This window comes from Fistularia commersonii, chromosome 25 (genome assembly GCF_037954325.1).
Source record: "Fistularia commersonii isolate RoL2024-O1a breed Wild chromosome 25, RoL_Fcom_v1.0, whole genome shotgun sequence".
In the NCBI taxonomy this organism is placed as follows: Eukaryota; Metazoa; Chordata; class Actinopteri; order Syngnathiformes; family Fistulariidae; genus Fistularia; species Fistularia commersonii.
The window spans coordinates 13830608-13850000 of record NC_141308.1 but is presented as its reverse complement, the minus strand read 5'-3'; the positions used below and the strand labels follow the sequence as shown (position 1 = coordinate 13850000).

Genomic DNA, 19393 nt, shown 5'->3' with positions numbered 1-19393 from the left:
CCAACCAAGAATGTCCACTTCCAATCGCTCTTTCTTCACACCGCCGTTAAAAATGAGCTAAAAGCTTGCAGCTTATTTGTTGTTTGCCGGGTTGAAGCATTCATTTATGACCTGTAACACTGCTAGACCCGCTGCTGGAAGCAATCAGGGACCTCCTTGCCGTGAGGTGGAGTTTCTCAACACTTTTCTCCTCCTTTTCCTGACGGACGATCAAAAATTTGAGACTTTGCGGGTCTTAAGAAGCCGACTGGCAGGCTCATGTTGTCGTCTCTCCTCCCCCGCAGGTGCTGGCCACGATCTCCATCATCTTCATCATCATCTCCACCATCTCGCTGTCCCTCAACACCCTGCCGGAGCTGCAGGTGGTGGACGAGTTCGGCCAGTTCAGCGACAACCCCAGCCTGGCCCACGTGGAGGCGGTCTGCATCGCCTGGTTCACCATGGAGTACCTGCTGAGGCTGCTGTCGGCGCCCAACAAGTGGAACTTCATCAAGGCGCCGCTGAACATCATTGACTTGATGGCTATCCTGCCTTACTATATCACCCTCTGCCTCACGGAGTCCAACAAGAACGTGATGCAGTTCCAGAACGTGCGCCGCGTGGTCCAGATCTTCAGAATCATGAGGATCCTGAGGATCCTGAAGCTGGCCAGGCACTCCACGGGCCTCCAGTCCCTGGGTTTCACCCTGCGGAGGAGCTACAACGAGCTGGGCCTGCTCATCCTCTTCCTGGCCATGGGCATCATGATCTTCTCCAGCCTGGTGTTCTTCGCCGAGAAGGACGAGGACGCCACCAAGTTCACCAGCATCCCCGCCTCCTTCTGGTGGGCCACCATCACCATGACCACCGTGGGCTACGGGGACATCTACCCGCAGACCCTGCTGGGGAAGATCGTGGGCGGGTTGTGCTGCATCGCCGGCGTGCTGGTCATCGCGCTTCCCATCCCCATCATCGTCAACAACTTCTCCGAGTTCTACCGCGAGCAGAAGAGGCAGGAGAAGGCCATCAAGAGGAGGGAAGCTCTGGAGAGGGCCAAGCGGAGCGGCAGCATCGTCTCCATCAATATCAAGGACGCCTTCGCGCGCAGCATGGAGCTCACCGACGTGCTGGTGGAGAAGAAGGAGGACAGCAAGTGTCCGGTGGACAACCACATGTCGCCCAGCCGCTGGAGCTACCACAAGAAGTACACCAACGCCGAGGCGGGGAGTCCCGGCGCCACGCCGCGCCCTCGCTATCAGGAGGTGGCCCAGCTGGGGTCGCCGGTGCGACTGCTCGGCAAGTCGGTCCCGCAGCACCTCAACGCCTCGCAGCTGGAGGAGGCCTACGGCAAGACGGCGGCGGACGAGCAGGTGGAGATGAGCTTCCTCTCGTCGGCCTCCCCGAGGAGGTACTGCAGCAAGTCGGAGGAGTACCTGGTGGAGCGTGGCGAGAGGAGCTCGCCTCTCCCCAGCGCCGGCGGCGTCCAGCCCGGCGGCCGGCAGCTCCGCGTCCCGCCTCCCCTGGACCTCAGTCAGATCAGCGCCATGGAGGTCAGCAAGGGTTCGGAGGGCATCATCAAGGAAGGGGTGTACCAGTCCAAGTCGGAAGACGCCGAGGGCCAAGACCCCGGCGGCGCCCAGAAGACCAGAGCCCTCAAGGTGGACCTCATCGGATCTCAGGAGGACGCCCCGGCGTCGGGGACCTCCCCCGCCGGCTCGTCCAAGCGCGCTCAGCTTCTCGCCGACGAGCTGGTCTCCAGGATCTCGCCGTCCCCCTGCAGCCCCCGGGGGCGGGGCGAGGGCTCGGCCGCCAGGGGCTCGGAAGGCGAGGGGCAGCCGGCGCGGGGGAGGAATCACGTGGAGAGGTCCGGCGGCGGCGGCGGCGGCGGCGGCGGCGGCGGCGGCGGCAGCCCGCTGTCGGCGAAGGCCAGCCCGCTCAACTGCACCCTAGAGGGGGGCGGGGACGGCGGCGGAGGGGAGGCGACGGCGCCGCAGGGCGGGGAGGTGCAGCAGAACCACATCGTTTACGACGGAAATCTGACGCCGCCCTGCGAGACCAGCATGTGAGCCGAGTCTGGAGACGGTGGACGCCAAGCATCCAGAGAACACGGCGCCCAAACACCAGACCGCCGCTCCCCTCCTCCACCCCTTTTCTTTTTTCTTTTGGAAGCCGCTCGGTGGCGCCCAAGGACGAAGCTCCTGGAGAAAGTCATATTTTTCTAATTGCCTACCGCGGACTTCTTCATCCCCTCGCCCCCCAGCAGGTGCCGTTTAGTTTCCAGAGCGCATTGGCGAACCTCAAAAAAGGGGCGGAGCCAAATCTTTCCATCAGGTGAGGCGAGCAGATACACGGCGGGACGGAAAAGCGTGCGAGGGACTGAAGAACTTCCCCGCCCCCCCTGGTCGTCAGGTGGCGCCCGAACGCTTCTGGTCTCCGTGAGACCGCCGTTTCGTCCTCCCGCTTCCTGTTTTCGCTTTAAAAAACAGAAGTTTGGCTGATTCCCTCACAAAGAGCGTCCCCGTCTCCGCTCTACCCGGACGAACGCGACCCCCCGACAGTTGGGGGGTGTCGGGGGTCTCCCCAGCGCCCCCTGTTGGCGGTGTAACGGAAGGACGCGACGCCTCCCTGGGATTCTAATCCCGCCTAATGGATTTATGGGTGCGTCGGATCGGTCGAGTGTTGATTATCCCGCCGGCTGCCAGAGAAGAGCTCATCATCTTTAAGAGGCCTCCACGGGTCAGGTGGAGAACCAGCATGGAAGCCGAAAAAACGCCCGGCGGAAACAAATCGATTCCTTCGAGGAGCCGTGTGTCTCAGTTCTCCCCGAAACCCGGGTTGAGACGGTTTCATTTTTTTTTTTTTTTTTTTTTTGTATTTATGGTCCGAGTGCACTGGTGTGTGTGTGTGTGTGTGTGTGTGTGTGTGTGTGTGTGTGTGTTAACATCCAGGTTTATTCTAAAAAAAAAAAAAAAAAAAAACAAAAACGGGTGCCTTTTCATAAATAGTCCATTTATGAGAAGGTGGAAGAAAAAAGGTATAGATGTTAAAGAAACAATTCTTTTTTTCTCTCGTTTGTCGTAGCGGAGATAATATGTTTGGAGATGCAAATCCTCAGGGTTTGGACGATTTTTAAAAGCTTTGTCTCTTTTCCGTCGCCTGCCGTTTCAGACTCGCTGTGCCAGGGTCGGCGTCGTAGTTTAAAAATAAATGATAAATAATAATTTTAAAAAAACAGCGACGAGATGGGGAGGGTTGTTTTAGCGGGACGTTCAATGCGAATCCAAGGTCAGATCGATTATCAAAACAAAAGTCATGGCGTGACTTTAAAACGGTGAATGCGGGGGGAAGAGAAACGAGCGTTTGTTTACACTGAAATCACTTCGTCCCTCGCCGCGTTCACCGGCGCGTCGTTGGAAATCAGCTCACCGCTCTTTTTTTAATCCATCGGCAGAGGAGAAAAGAATCTGCAAAAAAAAAAAAAAAAAAAAAAAAAACAGCCTCTAAGAAGCTGCGCACAATGACTATATCGAATCTGAAGGTCTGAAGGAAACGATAGCAATAAACCACCAACTATGACGAGCAAAAAACTCCAGGAATCACCCGGAGGTGAAGACCATCGACCTGAGGAACTGAACGTTGGGCTTTTTGTTGTTGTTGTTTTTTCGCTGCTGAACATCGGGGAGGACGTCGCCTCACCGAGAAGTCATTTTGCGTTCGTAGTTCGAAGCTGCCGCCCGGCGCTCCTCCAGCACGCTTTTCCTCCGACGGCGTTCGGCTCCTCCTTCCTAGTCGGACTCATCCTAGAGGTAGTGAATCATAGGGACTCATTATCAATATTCAACAGTAATAAATGTGTCGGTATGACCCACCCGCCCCCGTCTGCTGCCTGGTTTCTGCCCCGTCCGACCCCACGTTTTTCTTGATATTGTGTGGAGGGACTGATAGCGCCCCCTGTGGCGACAATGGGAAGTGCACGTAAGGTCAGCTGTTTGTCAAAATACAGAAAAGAGAAGAAATTCAGCAGAAAAGGTGAAAGAAAAGACCGTGGGTGATCTTGAATAGCTGCATTAAACTAGTTAAGATTGAGAACACAATGCAGAACCGTGCAAATTGTAAAAAAATTTTAGATTTTTGTTTTGCCTACAATCATAGAAAAAGTTGCACGAAAGCAAACGAACGAACCTTATTTTTGAAAGAAAAATAACACGGAAAATAAACCAAAGATCACCTTTTGAATTGCAAAGGAGATATAAATTGCTTTTAGGAGATATAACAAATGTTTGGAATCAGAAAAAAACACGAGTGTGTAGTGAAGGGGCTTGCAAGGCAAAATATCTTAATAAGTTACAGTCATTCTTAATTATTTTTATTTGAGATCAATAAACACACACTCTTTCTTAATCACGGTATGAACTCTGTTTCAGAGCAGCAATACTAGATTCTTCTGGTGGACATTTTATTGTCATAACAGAGTTTGAAATATTACCTGATCCACAAAAAAATGTTCCTAAAAACCAATGCTCATAACTTTACAACTTGAGGTGCAACTTGAGGTCTGTCAATTGTCTTTGACAGAAATTAATATTTGTATATTTGTATTTTTAATGGTTGCATTATCATTTCTGTCGGTGTAATAAGAACAGAAAATCGATCCTAAAGTAAAAATACAGTGATTAAAAAACCAATTTATGTCATGCTCTAGCACATTTAGACTTTTTTTATTTATTAATTAATTTTTTTTATTGAACATATATAGTATAAACAGACAAAACACATGATAAACAAACATGGCTAAATAGAGTCAATAACATTAACAGGCACGAGGAAACATTAGGACAATCATTTTGTATGTGATCAATCAACTATTAGACTAAACAAGATTAAAGGCCTGTGAGAAATGTTTAATATTAGAAGTAAGGGGAAAAATAATTAATAACTTGAACCAATAAAATTATTATTAATAATGATAAATAAAAATTGAGGAATTGAAAAAATAAATAGAAATGGCAAGGGGAATACAATATGTATGTAACTCGGCGGATCTAAAGCAATATCACTCCTGAAACTATGTTTTTTGGTTTTTGGATTTTTCCATAAGTTTTAAAGATTTTTTTTTTTTATAATTCAAAATCATTAATAAAGAACGTACATTTTGGGGAATATTTTTGCATTCAATTTTTGTGTATGAAGAACTTGGCCAGACCTGAAATAACACTGACACAGATTTCATTTATTTTATTTCCAATTAAATAAAATAAATCATTTATTATCATCTCTTGAGAAAGAAATCGATAATGATGGAAATTTGTCTCTAATCCATGTTTACTTTTTCGCACGAGAAAAACATACGGTCTGTGGTTTTTACCAATGCAGAGTTCGATTTACGTATTTATTTGTTATCTTCCGGTGTGTCAATAAAACCCTAATCAATAAAGTTTGATTGAATAATAATTGCAAAGGTGCAGCAGCGCTAGCCGGCGGCCGGCAGGGGCAGAGCCGCGGAGCCGCAGAGCCGCGGAGCTCCGAGGGAGGCGGTGCCGCCACACTTCCACCCGCATCCTGGCAACGGACCGCCGGTCACAGGTGGGTGAACCGGACCGGTACCCCGGTTCCGGCGGCGTTTAGCCCGTTAGCTTCATCGGTTCTGCGCGTTAGCACGCTAGCTTAAAGGCTTGCTAGCCGTTAGCTCTCCGCTAGCTTGACCGACCACGGGAGCGATCCGTTACTCGGTGTAACGTAACCGGGGATTACACCGCCCACGGCGGTGGCACCGCAACCGATCGATCTTGTCGGATTTCACTGATTGATTGATTGATCAATTCCAGCAGGTGTTATTGTTTTTAAAGCAGTTCAACGCGTATCTTACGGGTGGATCTGAAGCAGGACTCGCAACATAAAACCTGTTTACGGCTCCACCTGGTATTGACGTGAAGGTAAACAACAATAATCATACAATGATATTACTAGTTTAGTGGTCAGTGAGGATGAACGTGTTTGCATGTACACATTAAGTCTGTTATCTAGAGTATATACACAGTATGTGGATGGTGCAGTGGGCAGAACCTTCTCACAGACAGAAGGTCCCTGGTTGGATTCCCACTGTGTGGATTCTCCATGTTCTCCTGCGTGGGCGTCCTCCCACAGTCCAAACACATGCAGGACCTTCAGTGGAAACCCTGCATCGTCCACGCGTGTGAATGAACCCTTACATTTACATCTAAAGCCAGCAGAACCCTGGCTGGTCTTCTGAAACCCCGCGTGGTCATCAGACCTGAAGAAGCCTCTTGGATGAGAGCTGAAACATCCGCAAGTGAAGAAATTCAAGTGCAGTCGCCACGACGGGGAGATTTCGCCAGGAATCCACCTGGGAGAACCTCCGCAGACACATTAAATGGATGAATAACGAACGTGTGTGTGTTGACGTGAGTGTGAGATGTTGTTGGAGGCGGGTTGTGTGTCCGGTTCTGCTGCCGTGCACCAGATCAGCGGTGAAGTTCACCGTCCTGGAGGAGGAAATCCTGAATCTTGACTGGCTTCAGAAGCTGCGAGCACCCATGACCATGACTACGTGTGTGTGTGTGTGTGTGTGTGTGTGTGTGTGTGTGTGTGTGTGTGTGTGTGTGTGTGTGTGTGTGTGTGTGTGTGTGTGTGTGTGTGTGTGTGTGTGTGCAGGATGCCCTCCTTGTCGGAGCAGCTGCAGGAGGTGCGGAGCCGGGCCGAGGTGTGCCTGTACTCGGGGGGCCGTGTGTCGGAGGTGAGGGCCGGGGTGATGGCCCTGGCCAACCTGCCCCTGCCGCCCTGCTCCAAGTACCAGCACATCGCCGCGGAAACCATGGTGACGGAGAACAGCTTCGGCAGCAACAGGAAGGAGGTGAGTCGGAAAAAATCGATACGGCGGCGCGTTCGGATGAAAAGTTTCCGACTCGTTCGCTTCCCCGACCTCCTGCAGACGCTGGCGTCCCTGCAGAGGTTGTCCACGGCGCTGAACATCCTGGAGAAGTACGGCTGCAACCTGACCAACCCCAACCGGCCCAAGTACTGGAGGACCGTCAAGCACAACAACCCGGTGTTCAGGGCCACCGTCGACGCCATCCAGGTAGCGTGTGGCGCCGGGCGGGCGGCGCCGAGGAACGCGAACGACCGTATTTTAATGGCGCCGATCGACCCGTCTCCAGGGAGGACGCGCGGTGCTCTGTCTCTATGGTTACTCCAATCAGCAGCCGGACGGGCTCAGCTTCCCCGACGACGTCACCGACCCGGACGTCGGCAAGGTTGCCGCGGTGACGCTGGAGGTGATGAGCCTGAGGATGGAGCTGGAGATGCTCATCAAGGTGCGCGGCCGTCGCCACGGTTACGGGGAACCGTCCCGCCGACTCAAATCTTGAGGTTTCACATTTTGTAGCCGCAAATGTTCTGGAAGTTGATAGCCATTTTCAGCACACTTTTGGGAAATGTTTGATATTTTCAGGAAATAATCCTGGTTGTTTTAGTCCATTTCGTCTCAATTAAATGACAACAAAGGCTTAGCTTAGCTTAGCCTAGCTTATCTAAAGCTTGAATTTCCCTGCATCTCTGGGAAACTGACACATCACGTCATTTCCATACTTTTTTCACACTGCGGCTTAAACAACGATGTGGCTAATTTATGGATTTTTTCAGGCTAACGAGCTTCACGCCGCTAAGACATTTAGCCTCGTCACGTCGGACCGATGAAATGAGCGTGAAATCCCGAGGCCGTTCAATTCCGACACCGAAAGAAGACGACTTTAACGGTTTTAGTGCGCAGGAGGAAGACTGAGATAGCGATCAGCTGGAGTAGGACAAAGCAGGGATAAAAAAACGGATGGATGGATAAACTTTTCCTTGTCTTATTTATTATTCATCTTTTCCATCAGCCGTGTTACAGCCAGAAAAAAACATTGGCGGCACGTGATTGTAGATGTTACCGGTGTGGATTTTTTAATTAAAAGTGTAAATATCTCCTATAGCAACGTAGACAAGTTCCGCCTTCATATGTACATATAGATTTATTTCGATATTTTCAGCCGGTCCGGCTTATATTCAGGTGAGCTCACTGGTTCATTAGTTTAAAATGACCGCACTCTTCCTGAACGTCTTCACACCGTCTGTTCAGTGTGATTGATTGATGGATGGTGTCTTCTCCCCCCGGCGTTGTGCTTCGGGTTCCTCCCTCCAGGAGGCTCATCCCCACCCGGAGTTCTACGAAAGAATCCTTCCCGCCCTGAGACACAAGGTGACGCCCGCAGCCGTCCATCCCGAGGGAGCGATCGGCGATCAATCGCGCTGATTCCTTGCTCTCCTCCGCTTCCAGGACGTGGGTTTGAACACGGACGCCGTGGTCCTCCTCTCCTCCTCTCCCTCGTCCTCCGCCTTCACCTCCTGTCAGACCAAGTCCCTGGCGCTGCCGCCGAACCACCACCACCACCACCACCATCACCACCACCCGTCCAGGGAGGGCGGCCGGGCCTCGTCCCTGTCCGCCAACCGCCAGGGCCCGAAGGCCGACCGGGCGGCGTTCACCTCGGCGGGCAAACACCCAGGTGGCGCCCTCTCGCCGTGGGCGGGGCGTCGAAAAGCGTTCTTTCGTGTTAAGTGTGTCCTCGCGCCTTCCAGAAAACTGCAGCATCTGCGGGATCTTCCGGATCTCGGTCCACTGCCTGACCTGCCTGCAGGGCCTCTGCTCCGAGTGCGACAGGCTGTACCACTCGTCCCCGGACAGGGCCGCCCACCGCCGCACCGCCGTCGCGTCCTCGTCCTCCGCCAGGAGCCGCAGCAGCCACAGGTGCGGCAGGACTCCCGCGTGTGTGACGGTAACGGTTAACCAAAGCTAAAGCTAGGCTAATTCAAGCCCCTCCGCCCTTCAGCTCCTCCACCTGGCGATGCCTTCACTGCACCAAGGTCAACTCGGCGCAGGACGTGCTGTGCCAGCAGTGCGAGCGGCCGCGGCTCGACCCCCTGGCCTCCTCGGCGGACGAGCCCCAGCCGGCGTCCGTCACCGGTGGGTTCCCGCGGGGAGCGCGGCACAATAAAACACAAATGAAAAACACGGATCCGCTTGAAATAATCGAACCCTGCCGTCGAGGATTTCGCAAAAGAAAAAAAGGGTTGGAAGTATTTCTAAGAATACAACCGGTCCAATCCTATCAACGCTCCCGTCAAGAGACGCCGAGTGTGACAGGAAGCGGTCAGTTTTCTCTCGCGGCCTTAAATGTTTGCTGAAAGGCTCACGTTGCTAAACAAACTTCTTTTCGGATCAGACTGTATTATGTTCGAGGAACTCGCCGTCTTGCAGCGTTTAATCAAATTCTCACAAGATCGGCGACTCGGTCGTCTCGCTCAACTCCTCGGCACGTCTAGTCGAGTAACCATGTCCGACGTTCCGCTCTTTGTGCAGCGTAACTTTATCCGCGCACATTAGAAACATTGGGACGTTGTCACGATGCTAAGCTACGCTCGCCCTCAAGTGTTCAAAATATAAAACATGCTATCTTCCGTATAATTCTTCTCTATCTAGAGGGGAGATTTAAGTGTGTTTTTGGTGTTTTCCCTCCAGAGTGGCAGTGTAAGAGCTGCACCATGGTGAACACGGCCGGCAGCGTCCTGTGCGCCGTGTGCGAGCGACCTCGCCTGGCCACGCGACCCCCCGTGACCCCGTCGCACCCCCCCGTCACCCCCCCCAGGCCACCGGCGCCGGTCCTGGGCATGCCCGGCGACCCAGACAGCCAGGTGTGTGTGCACTAATGAATGCCGCTGGAGATATATTTATTATATAAATGGAGAGCGAGCGTAACTACAATTTGCACATTTTTGTATTGTCATTTATTTGTATATATTTACATAGATCCTAGATCTGAATGAATGAAATATTCTTCTTAAATACTTTGTTCTTTACAGCAAAATCGCACAAAAATTATCAACAGTAATGAAATGTATGAACCCGTGGAGATCTAGACTCCAAACTAAAGTGTAAAAACACACTGCAGGCTGATCCAACAGTGATTTAACGCCCTTAAAACAAGTCCAAATGAATCCGTGTCGCTCCCTTAGTGGACACTTTGATTTCACACAAGTGTGATGGACTTGGAGTTACATTTCTTCAATTTTCATTCATTTATTCATGTTGAAAACGTTGTCCCCCATGTGCCCCTCAATTGCCCCTCGGGGACAAAAAGCTTTTCTGATTCTGATTCTCGGCGCACAGCGCCCCCTAATGGCCAAAAACTGGAAGTGCACCTTGAAACCAGAGCGTCATATGTCATTCATTTTCAAACGTAAACACAAGTTTGCAAAGAAATCCCCCCAAAATGAGGGACGGTTTTTGCCAGCTTAGGATCGGATGGATTGAAGGTGGAGGAGCAGAAGATCCACAGCAGGTCTGATGGACGGCGGAGGCGAATGAGATGTTTGACAGGATCTCCTCTGTCCTCCGTGTCCAGTGGGTGTGTCAGTTCTGCACGTATCTCAACTACTCCCCGGCCACCGTGTGCGAGATGTGCGACCTGGCGCGTCCGGAACCCGCCCCGCTGCCGGCGAAGCTCCGCCCCCCGTCGCCGGTCCGGAGGGTCCCCGCCCTGCCGATCAAACCCAAGGAATCGTCCCGCGAGGACCTGAACTCCTGGAGGCAGCGGCTGATGAAGGAGGAAGGCCTGAAGCTGATTCACATGATCCGGGCAAGTCGCGGGAGCCGTGTTGGCGTGGCATGCGGAGGTGAGGACCCTCCCCCTCCTTCCTCGGGGGTCACGGCGGTTTCTTCTGCCCGCCAGGAGGGGGAGAAGAGCGGCGTGAGCCCGGAGGAGGTCTACACCAGCCTGAAGGTGGCGGCCGACGCCGGCGTCCAGCCCTGCAAGTGGCTGAAGACGGAGCTGGCGCCGCTGCTGGACAAGATCCGCACGCTGGCGGCGGCCATCTCCCTCCGCTCCGGGAGCGAGGAGACGGTAAGCCCCGCCCCCTCCGGCCCGACCGATCGCGGCGGCGTCCCTCACGACCCTCCTCCCGCCCAGAGCGACGGCCCCGCGGAGGATCCGGGGCCGGGCGGCCCCTCGGAGGGAGGAGCCGCGGTCCAGCTGTCGGCCGCCGAGGCCAAGCAGGCCTGGCTCTCTGCAGGGGGGCTCACTGAGCAGGCAGCCAGGCAGGCTGTCAGGGACCGCGTCGCCAAGGTAACCGCTGACATCCCAGCCACACAGCAGCACACACACTCCTACACAACATACCTGGTACACACACACAGACCTGGGATACACACGCTCCTACTCAGCAGACTGGATGTACACACATACACTTACTCAGCACACCAGTACAAACACACAAAGACCCAGTAGACCTGGAAGACACACACACACACACACACACACACACACACACACACCCTACGCAGTAGACCTGGGAGACCCCTACACATACACACTCACAGCAGACACAAGACCTCGTGTGTACACACACAGACACAAACACACACACACAGGCGCATGTACACACACAGACACCCACCCAACCGGGTTCTCTCTCTAACACACACACACTGGCAGACCTGGTTCTCTCTCACATGCACACACACACAAATCCAGCAGACCTGGCACACACACACACACACACACACCCTACACAGTAGACCTGGGAGACACCCACAAGTACACACAAACACACACCTGCAAAGCAGACTTGGTATACACACACACCAATGGCAGACCTCGTATGTACACACACACACACTGCCGCACACACACCCACCCAACCTGGTTCTCTCTCTGTCTAACGCACACACTCACACACACAAACAGACCTGGCACACACACATTGGCAGATCTGGTTCTCTCGCTCTCTCTCACACACACACACACACACACACACACACACACACACACAGCCCTGCCCACCCTGCCGCTCCTCCCTCCCCGTCCCAGGTGAGGAATCTGTCTTCCCTGGGTTTTGTGGACGAGCTTCGCTGCCACGACGTGCTGCGTCAGAGCGGCGGCGAGATGAGGGGCGCCCTGGCTCTGCTGCAGCGCCCCCTGCTGGAGCCTTTCCACCAGCGCATCTGGAGCGACACCCCCGAGCCGGCCGTGGACATCCGTCACCCCGACAAGCAGGTTCGGGGGCGCAAAGCTGGGGGGGGGTTTATGAAGCGTCGGATCACGTTCTTCTTCTTCTTCTTCTTCTCGCCCCGCCAGCGAATCTGCCGGCGGTTGCTGGCCGTGTACGACCTCCCCAGCTGGGGCCGCTGCGAGCTGGCGCTGTCGCTGCTGCTGGAGCACAGCGCCCCCTACTGCCTGGAGGACGTGGTGCAGGCGGTGCGGGAGTCCCAGGACCGCGAGTTCATCCGCAGGGTGCTGGCCAAGGAGTGTCCCATCTGCCTGTCCATCTTCCCCCACAGCAAGGTACCGCCTCCCCAGGCAGAAGACGCCGCTTTGCATCTTCTAGTCCAGGGGGCGGCAACCTTGAACACCCAAAGAGACATTTGGACCCGGTTTCCTCGGAAGAGAAAACAATGGGAGCCGCGATTGCTTTTTCACGTCTAAAATAAAGGTACCACTGTATCAGTTACTTTTTATTACCTTTACACTTTGTATAAACAAGTGTGTAGTGTGTTGCTTCTGAAATTCACAAAGTATTACGGAAAAGAAATAAATTTTATTTATGTACTGAACTCATTTTGAGCTTTGGGCTTTCAGAGCGTGTAGCGGAGCCTTGACCTGAATTTTAAAAATAAATCGGGAAAAAATCACTGTGTCAGTAAACAATAAAAAATAAATATTTGCAAAATATCTTCCTAAATATTTGTTTTACCTGGTTTATGGGACTTCTGCTCCTGAACTTCTGCGCGCAGCATCTGCACATCGGGAGTTTACCGGCTTCCGCCAGTGTGACGTTATTTTGAGCGGCGAAAAATAATACATATAATTTTATCTAATATTTCAAGATCACAAAAATCTTCCAACTTAGAACTAAAAGTTAAAAAAAGGAATGAACACAAATGAAATACACTTCAATTAAATGTTTATAATTTATTTTCCCAAGCCGCTCCGAGCCGCAGTGTAAAGAAGAAAGAGCCGCGTGGGTTTCCTTTTTTTGACTTTTATTTCTAAGTTGGAAGATTATTGTGATCTTGAAATATTAAATAAAACTATATTTGTTATTTTTCGCCGCTCAAAATAACGTCACACTGGCGGAAGCCGGTATACCCGCCAGCCGGTAAAGTCCCGATTTGCAGATGCTGTGCGCAGAAGTTCAGGAGCAGAAGTCCCATAAACCAGGTACAATAAATATTTAGGAAGATATTTTACAAATATTTATTTTTTATTGTTTACTGACACAATGATTTTTTCCCGATTTATTTTTAAAATTCAGGTCAAGGCTCCGCTACACGCTCTGAAAGCCCAAAGCTCAAAATGAGTTCATTACATAAACAAAATTTATTTCTTTTCCGTAATACTTTGTGAATTTCAGAAGCAACACACTTTACACTTGTTTATACACAGTGTAAAGGTAATAAAAAGCAATATATACAGTGGTGTCTTTATTTTAGACGTGAAAAAGCAATTGCGGCTCCCATTGTTTTCTCTTCCGAGGAAACCGGGTCCAAATATCTCTTTGGGTGTTAAAGGTTGCCGCCCCCTGGTCCAGGTTCTCTCCGAAAATGTCTCCTGCCGTCTCCCAGACGACGCTCCCTCGTGTTTTTCCATGAAGTCCTCTTGGATAGCCAGCGGAAAAATGTCGCGCCTCGCCGTCTTTAAACGCCGCTTCACGGACAGCGGCGGCGTCAAACGCTCGCCGGCGACTCGGATCACGAAGCCGAACGTCCACCGGCGTACGTCGGAGTGTGTGACCTCCGCCCCTCCGCCACAGATGCAGTCTCTGACGTCCTGCCAGTGCTCGGTGTGCTGCGGCTGCTTCCAGCAGCACTTCACCATCGCCATCAGGGACAAGCACATCAGGGACATGGTGTGTCCCGTCTGCTGGGAGCCCGACATCAACGACCCCGAGCACCTCAACAGCTACTTCTCCACCCTGGACATCCAGGTGAGGAGCCCCGGACTCCTCCGGAAGTGTGTGTGTGTGACGGTTTGTTTATCGCAGCTGAGGGAGTGTCTGGAGCCGGAGGTGTACGAGCTCTTCCACAAGAAGCTGACGGAGCAGGCCCTCATCAAGGACCCCAAGTTCCTGTGGTGCTGCCACGTGAGTGAACGAGACGTCGAGGAGAAAGGAGGAAGCCCTCCTCGGCCGGGCGTAACCGCCGCTCCCTCCTCCTCCTCTTCCCTCAGTGCTCCTACGGGTTCATCTACGACGGCGACCAGCTGAAGGTCACCTGCTTCCAGTGTCGCAACAGCTTCTGCGCTCAGTGTAAGAGGCCTGTGAGTAGTCGCTCCTCCCTGAGGCGCTTCCAAATCTCTTTATTTTGAAAGCTGACGCTGACATGAGGGGGGGAAACGTGTCAGCAAATATATCTGGATCCAGGCTGCTCTCACGTGTGTGTGTGTGTGTGTGTGTGTGTGTGTGTGTGCGTGCACGCCAAACCACCGGGGATGAGTTTGCAGAACAAACACTTGAGCTAATTATTTTGGTCAAATATTTGAGGGTGCCGTTTTAATCCTGCTGGAAATTTTTTTTTTTTTTTTTTTTGGGGCATTCAACTGTGTGTGTGTGTGTGTGTGTGTGTGTGTGTGTGTGTGTGTGTGTGTGTGCAGTGGGAGTCCCAGCATGCAGGTCTGTCCTGTGAGCAGTACCAGTCCTGGAAGAGAGAAAACGATCCCGAGTATCAAAAACAGGGCCTGGCTGGATACCTCAGAGACAATGGCATCAGTGAGTGCGCTTACACTCACACACACACACACACACACACACACACACACACACAGGCCTCAGATCCTTTCACTGTATGAGGGTACGACGGGGCTAAGTGTGGTGCCGCCTCCGCTCCCTCCACTTCCAAAGGCGCAGATTAAAAGAAAAAAGTACTAGAAGTGTGACGGTTCTCATGCAGATCAGGGCTTTTTTGCAAAAGGAACAAAAAAGAACTTTCCGGGTGTTTCCAGTAAGTCTGATCCTCTTTTCCTCAGCCTGCCCCAACTGCCGCTTCCAGTACGCCCTGTCCAAAGGAGGCTGCATGCACTTCTGCTGCTCCCAGTGTCGCTACCAGTTCTGCAGCGGCTGCAACAACCCCTTCCACACGGTGAGCGCCACCGCGCCCGCCTTCCACGGGTCCGGACGCCGAACGGCCGCAGAGCGCCTCTATGCGATGCTGATGCGTGGAAAAAGTAACGGCCGCGGCTCCATTACCGTCCGAGCATTAAAAGAGGTTTTATGTCGCACCATCTGGGCCTCGGATTCGTCTCTCGGTCCGGGATTTTACTACGCCGTCGTAAAGAGTCGCCTCCGGGTTAGCGGGTTCGAAGGACCGTCGGGCTCAGCTCGGGAGTTTAAAATGTTATCGTAAGCGAAGGGGTGGAATCAGGACAGACGGCGAGTCTTTTCCATATCGGCTAGCGACGCCATATTTGTAGTTTCATGCTTGGACGCGAGGAAATTAGCCGTAGCGTCAGCTGTTATCCTCAAGCTGATGCCTGTCCGGTTTCTCTAAACCGTAACCTCTGAGCCCCGACGTCCGTGCGTGCGTACGTGCATGCGTACGTGCGTCCGTCCGTCGCCGAAGTGGCGGCAGGAAGCGGCTGACGGTGCGTTCCTCCCTCCTGTCCAGACGTGCGCCGTGGACGAGTGCAGCGTCTCCGGCCTCCACGCCCATCATCCCCGGGACTGTCTGTTCTACCTGAGAGACTGGGAGCCCTGCAGGCTGCAGGCCTTACTGCAGGTACACACACACACACACACACACACACACACACACTCAATCTGTCTTCTACTCATGGACATCCTGCTGCGTCAGGGAGCCATAAATTCTAAATCCAAACATTCCTTTCATACACTTTGAAGGATCGCCGGGAAATATTGAGCGGTAAATCCATGTACAGCCTCGGATGTTTGGTCTCCGCTTGACAAACTCAAGGAGAAACTGACAACAACCATAAATAAATAAAGTTGAGAAAATGGCCGCGCAGGTCGAGGCGAGAAGGGTTTCTGTTAATGTGTCTTCCTTTTGGACGGACAGAACAACGGCGTCCCCTTCAACACGGACCCTCCTCCGGGGACTCAGACAGGTAGGGGCTCGTGGAGAAATAAAAATGTGTTTTTGCGGGGGATTATTTTCAGTGAAATGCTAACCCTCCGCCAGGTCTGTGCGGAGTCATCGAGCAGAAGGACGAAGGCGGCCAGCAGCCCGACTCGGCCTGCGGGGCTCAGACCCAGCCGGGACACGCCGGGCTCTGCGAGTAAGACCACGCCGCCGTGTGCTAGTTAGCTCAGCGCTAATCATTAGCCTCGACACGCTCCACCGGTTAGCTTGCGACCGGCTAATCAGTAGTAACTACTAGTTTGCAACAGCGGCGGCGCTTTTCATGGAGGAAGGATACGCTTACAGTTGACCCCCATTCGTTGTGCTAAGCTAGTTAGCAACATGGCTCTCCAGCGCGTCCCGAGAGGAGAGGGTTGTCCATCTTTTAACTCCACAAATCCAGGTAAGCCAAGGCTGTGGCGTCCTCTCACGCTGACCAGATCCTTCATAAACTCAGCTCTCAAGGTTTTTCCAACTCTCGCTTCACTCCGCGAGCGTCAAGTAGTGCCGAATAAAACCGGCGGACCGGATCCAGCCTTGATCCCGCCCACCGCCGCCGCGCCGTCTGACGCCTCCTGAAGCTGCTTTGCCGCTTCACCCACCATTTATTAGAAGACAGAAGCCTCTGGATATTGTTCTCTGAACCAACACAATGTGTGTTTATCTACAGAGACAAAACCACTGCCTGGAATGTAGCGGGAGATAACCCGAAAGATAATAGCTGAGAGTTATTACCACAAAATACTCCTAGATTTTGATGGTGAAATACAATCCTAAAACTGGATGTGACGCCATGTGATCCTGCGAGCCTCAGCGCGAGACGTCTACAGTGACGGAAACACTGGCGACGGGGAAAAAGTGACCTCGTTCTTTACAGCGAACCCTCACTTTTCCCGGGAGTTGCGTTCACACAAAAATTGAATTTCCGCGAAGTAGAGACGTGATCATCTTGATGGTGTTTACAGATATGTAAACATCGACCAACCTCACTCAACGCTTTACCAATTAACTCACTATCCACTATATTACGCTCTTATACAGTACTTATACATCACTTTTGGACCATTGTAAGGTATAATAAACATTAAAATGCAGTATCAAACGTACAGTAAATGAGCAAATCGATCAAAACAATCGATCATAAAATCATAAAAATCGATCAGACCTTATCTTGCGTGGGTACGAAGGTAGGAGCGAGAGTTCGTGATGTTGGGTACTTTTGTTCAGCAAAAGAGGTCTTGTATTTTATAAAATGAATTTTAGTTTCATTTTACTGTTTTTTTTTTTTCTCCGTTGGCTAGAATATGGCTAACAGAGAAGTACCAGAAGGCCAGAGGGAGCTGCATTGTGTTTTTGTAGACCTAGAAAAAGCATATGACAGGGTGCCAAGAGAGGAACTCTGGTATTGAATGAAGAAGTCTGGAGTGGCCGAGAAGTATGTTAGACTGGTGCAGGACATGTATGCTCGGTGTGAGACACTGGTACGGTGTGCTGTAGGGGCAACAGAGAAGTTCAAGGTGGAGGTGGGACTCCATCAGGGATCGGCTCTGAGCCCCTTCTTGTTTGCAGTGGTGATGGACAGGCTGACGGGTGAGCTGAGACAGGAATCTCCATAGACCATGATGTTTGCGGATGATATTGTGATCTGTAGTGAGAGTAGGGAACAGGTGGAGGAACATCTAGTGAGGTGGAGGAAGACCAAAGAGGAGATTTATGGAAGTCGTGAGAGAAGATATGAAGGTAGTTGGTATGAGAGAGGAGGATACAGAGACCAGGGTTAGATGGAGAAGGTGGATTGGCTGTGGCGACACCTGAAGGGAAAAGCCGAAAGAAAAAGAGAAAAGGCTAGAAAATGGCTATTTCAACATGAAAAAATTCAAATATTGCAAAAAAAAAAAGCTAAATAAAGATAAATTGCGAGAACCGAATCAAAGCAAAAATCCACAAGGGTGATAAAGCCAAACCGCCAAGTAGTGAGGGTCCACTGTATTCATAGTGCGCATTTCAAAATAAAAGTACGGGAAATAAAATAGAGATCATAAAAAAATGACACTGCAGGTAATTGGAATAGAAAATGAATGTGATTTTTTTTTATTTTTTTTTTAATGTGAGTAATTTATTTTTACATTAAATAATCACACCAATGAAGAGCCGGCATTTGTTAGCACAAGTTTTTTTTAAGACTTCAGTCCAAAGCCCCGGCCCTGCAGTTCCTCACTTTGACCACTAGGGGGATCAGCGCCGCCTTAACTAACCCCCCCTCGCCGTGTCGCCCAGGAAACACTACCGGGAGTACCTGGTCAGCCTGATCAACTGCCACTCCGTCGACCCGGCGCCGCTCTACAGCTCCACCGAGCTGCTGCTGGCCTGCCGCCGCTACAAGGTGGACGACTCGCGGCGCGACGACGAGGACGGCTTCGCCTACTTCAGCAGGCTGCTGGAGGTTAGCGCGCACACACACACACACACACACACCGAAAGGAAATCGTATTTGAATCCTCCACGGTTTTATCGCGAACCTTGGTGGATGTTTGGTGGAGATCTGGAGGACTTTGAGGTGGTTTTTTTTTTATTTTTTTTTAAACTTTCTCAATAATAGTCGCATCTCCTCGGTTTTCCTGCAGAAACTGATGGACGAGATTCCCCTGGGCGACAAAGTCCCGCGCAAGAAGTGAAGGCTGCTGGTCTCCACCGGGTTTTATCTTCCACGCAAAGCGCCGAGAAATAAAAGCGGTTCAGGTCAGATCGCACGCTTCGGGGAGAAAACCAACCACCTCTTCGGCCTCGCCGAGGTCGGCGTCCACACAGCTGCACCTTCATCTTCTCCTCGCCACGGCTTTTCAGTTCCCGCACCCACAGAGACGAGAAGAAGGAGCGAGATCTAAATTATTTATTTATTCAAAACCCAAAATATGACTCTGAACCCGACTTTGTCCGCTCGCAATGGCGTCCGATTCCTCCAACGCTCGAAAGTGTAACGCCTGACCTTTATAAATGTGATAATAAACCGCAGAAGCTTCTCCCCAGCTCCGGGCAGCGACCATCTCCGTGTTCTCCTCTAAGCTTTGCGGGTCGAGGTCGGGGTCGAGGAGCCTGGATTTCAGGGTAAGCGCCGGAAACGGCGAATGCGAGGCGCGAACTTGACGCGAGCCTGACGAATGTGGGTGTCCAGGTGACCAGCTCGCAGCACCCGTCCCTCGGATCCCTCCGGAGAGGTCCTGCGGCAGGTTC

General features: G+C 51.9%; 2 protein-coding genes across 4 annotated transcripts in view; both read left to right on the top strand.

Annotated features, from left to right (window-relative positions):
• The window catches only part of LOC147219389 (potassium voltage-gated channel subfamily B member 2-like), a 13717-nt gene extending 8937 nt beyond the window's left edge, over positions 1-4780 (top strand). Inside the window, exon 3 of the mRNA XM_086172627.1 lies at positions 285-4780. Coding sequence (XP_086028753.1) covers positions 285-2045 — 1761 coding nt within the window. The 3' untranslated portion in view covers positions 2046-4780. The remainder of the gene's footprint in view (positions 1-284) is intronic.
• A 663-nt stretch (positions 4781-5443) lies between these two features.
• rnf31 (ring finger protein 31) lies at positions 5444-19188 on the top strand. 3 transcript variants are annotated; one of them, XM_086173248.1, is made up of 24 exons: positions 5444-5562; positions 6652-6850; positions 6929-7075; positions 7155-7310; positions 8177-8233; positions 8312-8540; positions 8614-8782; positions 8865-8998; positions 9554-9726; positions 10437-10670; positions 10764-10934; positions 11001-11156; positions 11901-12086; positions 12168-12374; positions 13843-14016; positions 14074-14172; positions 14259-14348; positions 14682-14796; positions 15054-15166; positions 15692-15802; positions 16100-16148; positions 16223-16319; positions 18440-18605; positions 18787-19188. In XM_086173248.1, the coding sequence occupies exons 2-24, from the start codon at positions 6653-6655 to the stop codon at positions 18835-18837; spliced, it is 3282 nt and encodes a 1093-aa protein (XP_086029374.1). In that variant the 5' UTR covers positions 5444-5562; position 6652; the 3' UTR covers positions 18838-19188. The 3 variants fall into 3 exon arrangements, with proteins under 3 accessions (XP_086029374.1, XP_086029373.1, XP_086029375.1); XM_086173247.1 differs by having other exon boundaries at positions 10764-11156; XM_086173249.1 differs by lacking the exons at positions 16100-16148; positions 16223-16319; positions 18440-18605; positions 18787-19188 and adding an exon at positions 15925-16077.
• The last annotated feature ends 205 nt before the right edge of the window (positions 19189-19393 follow it).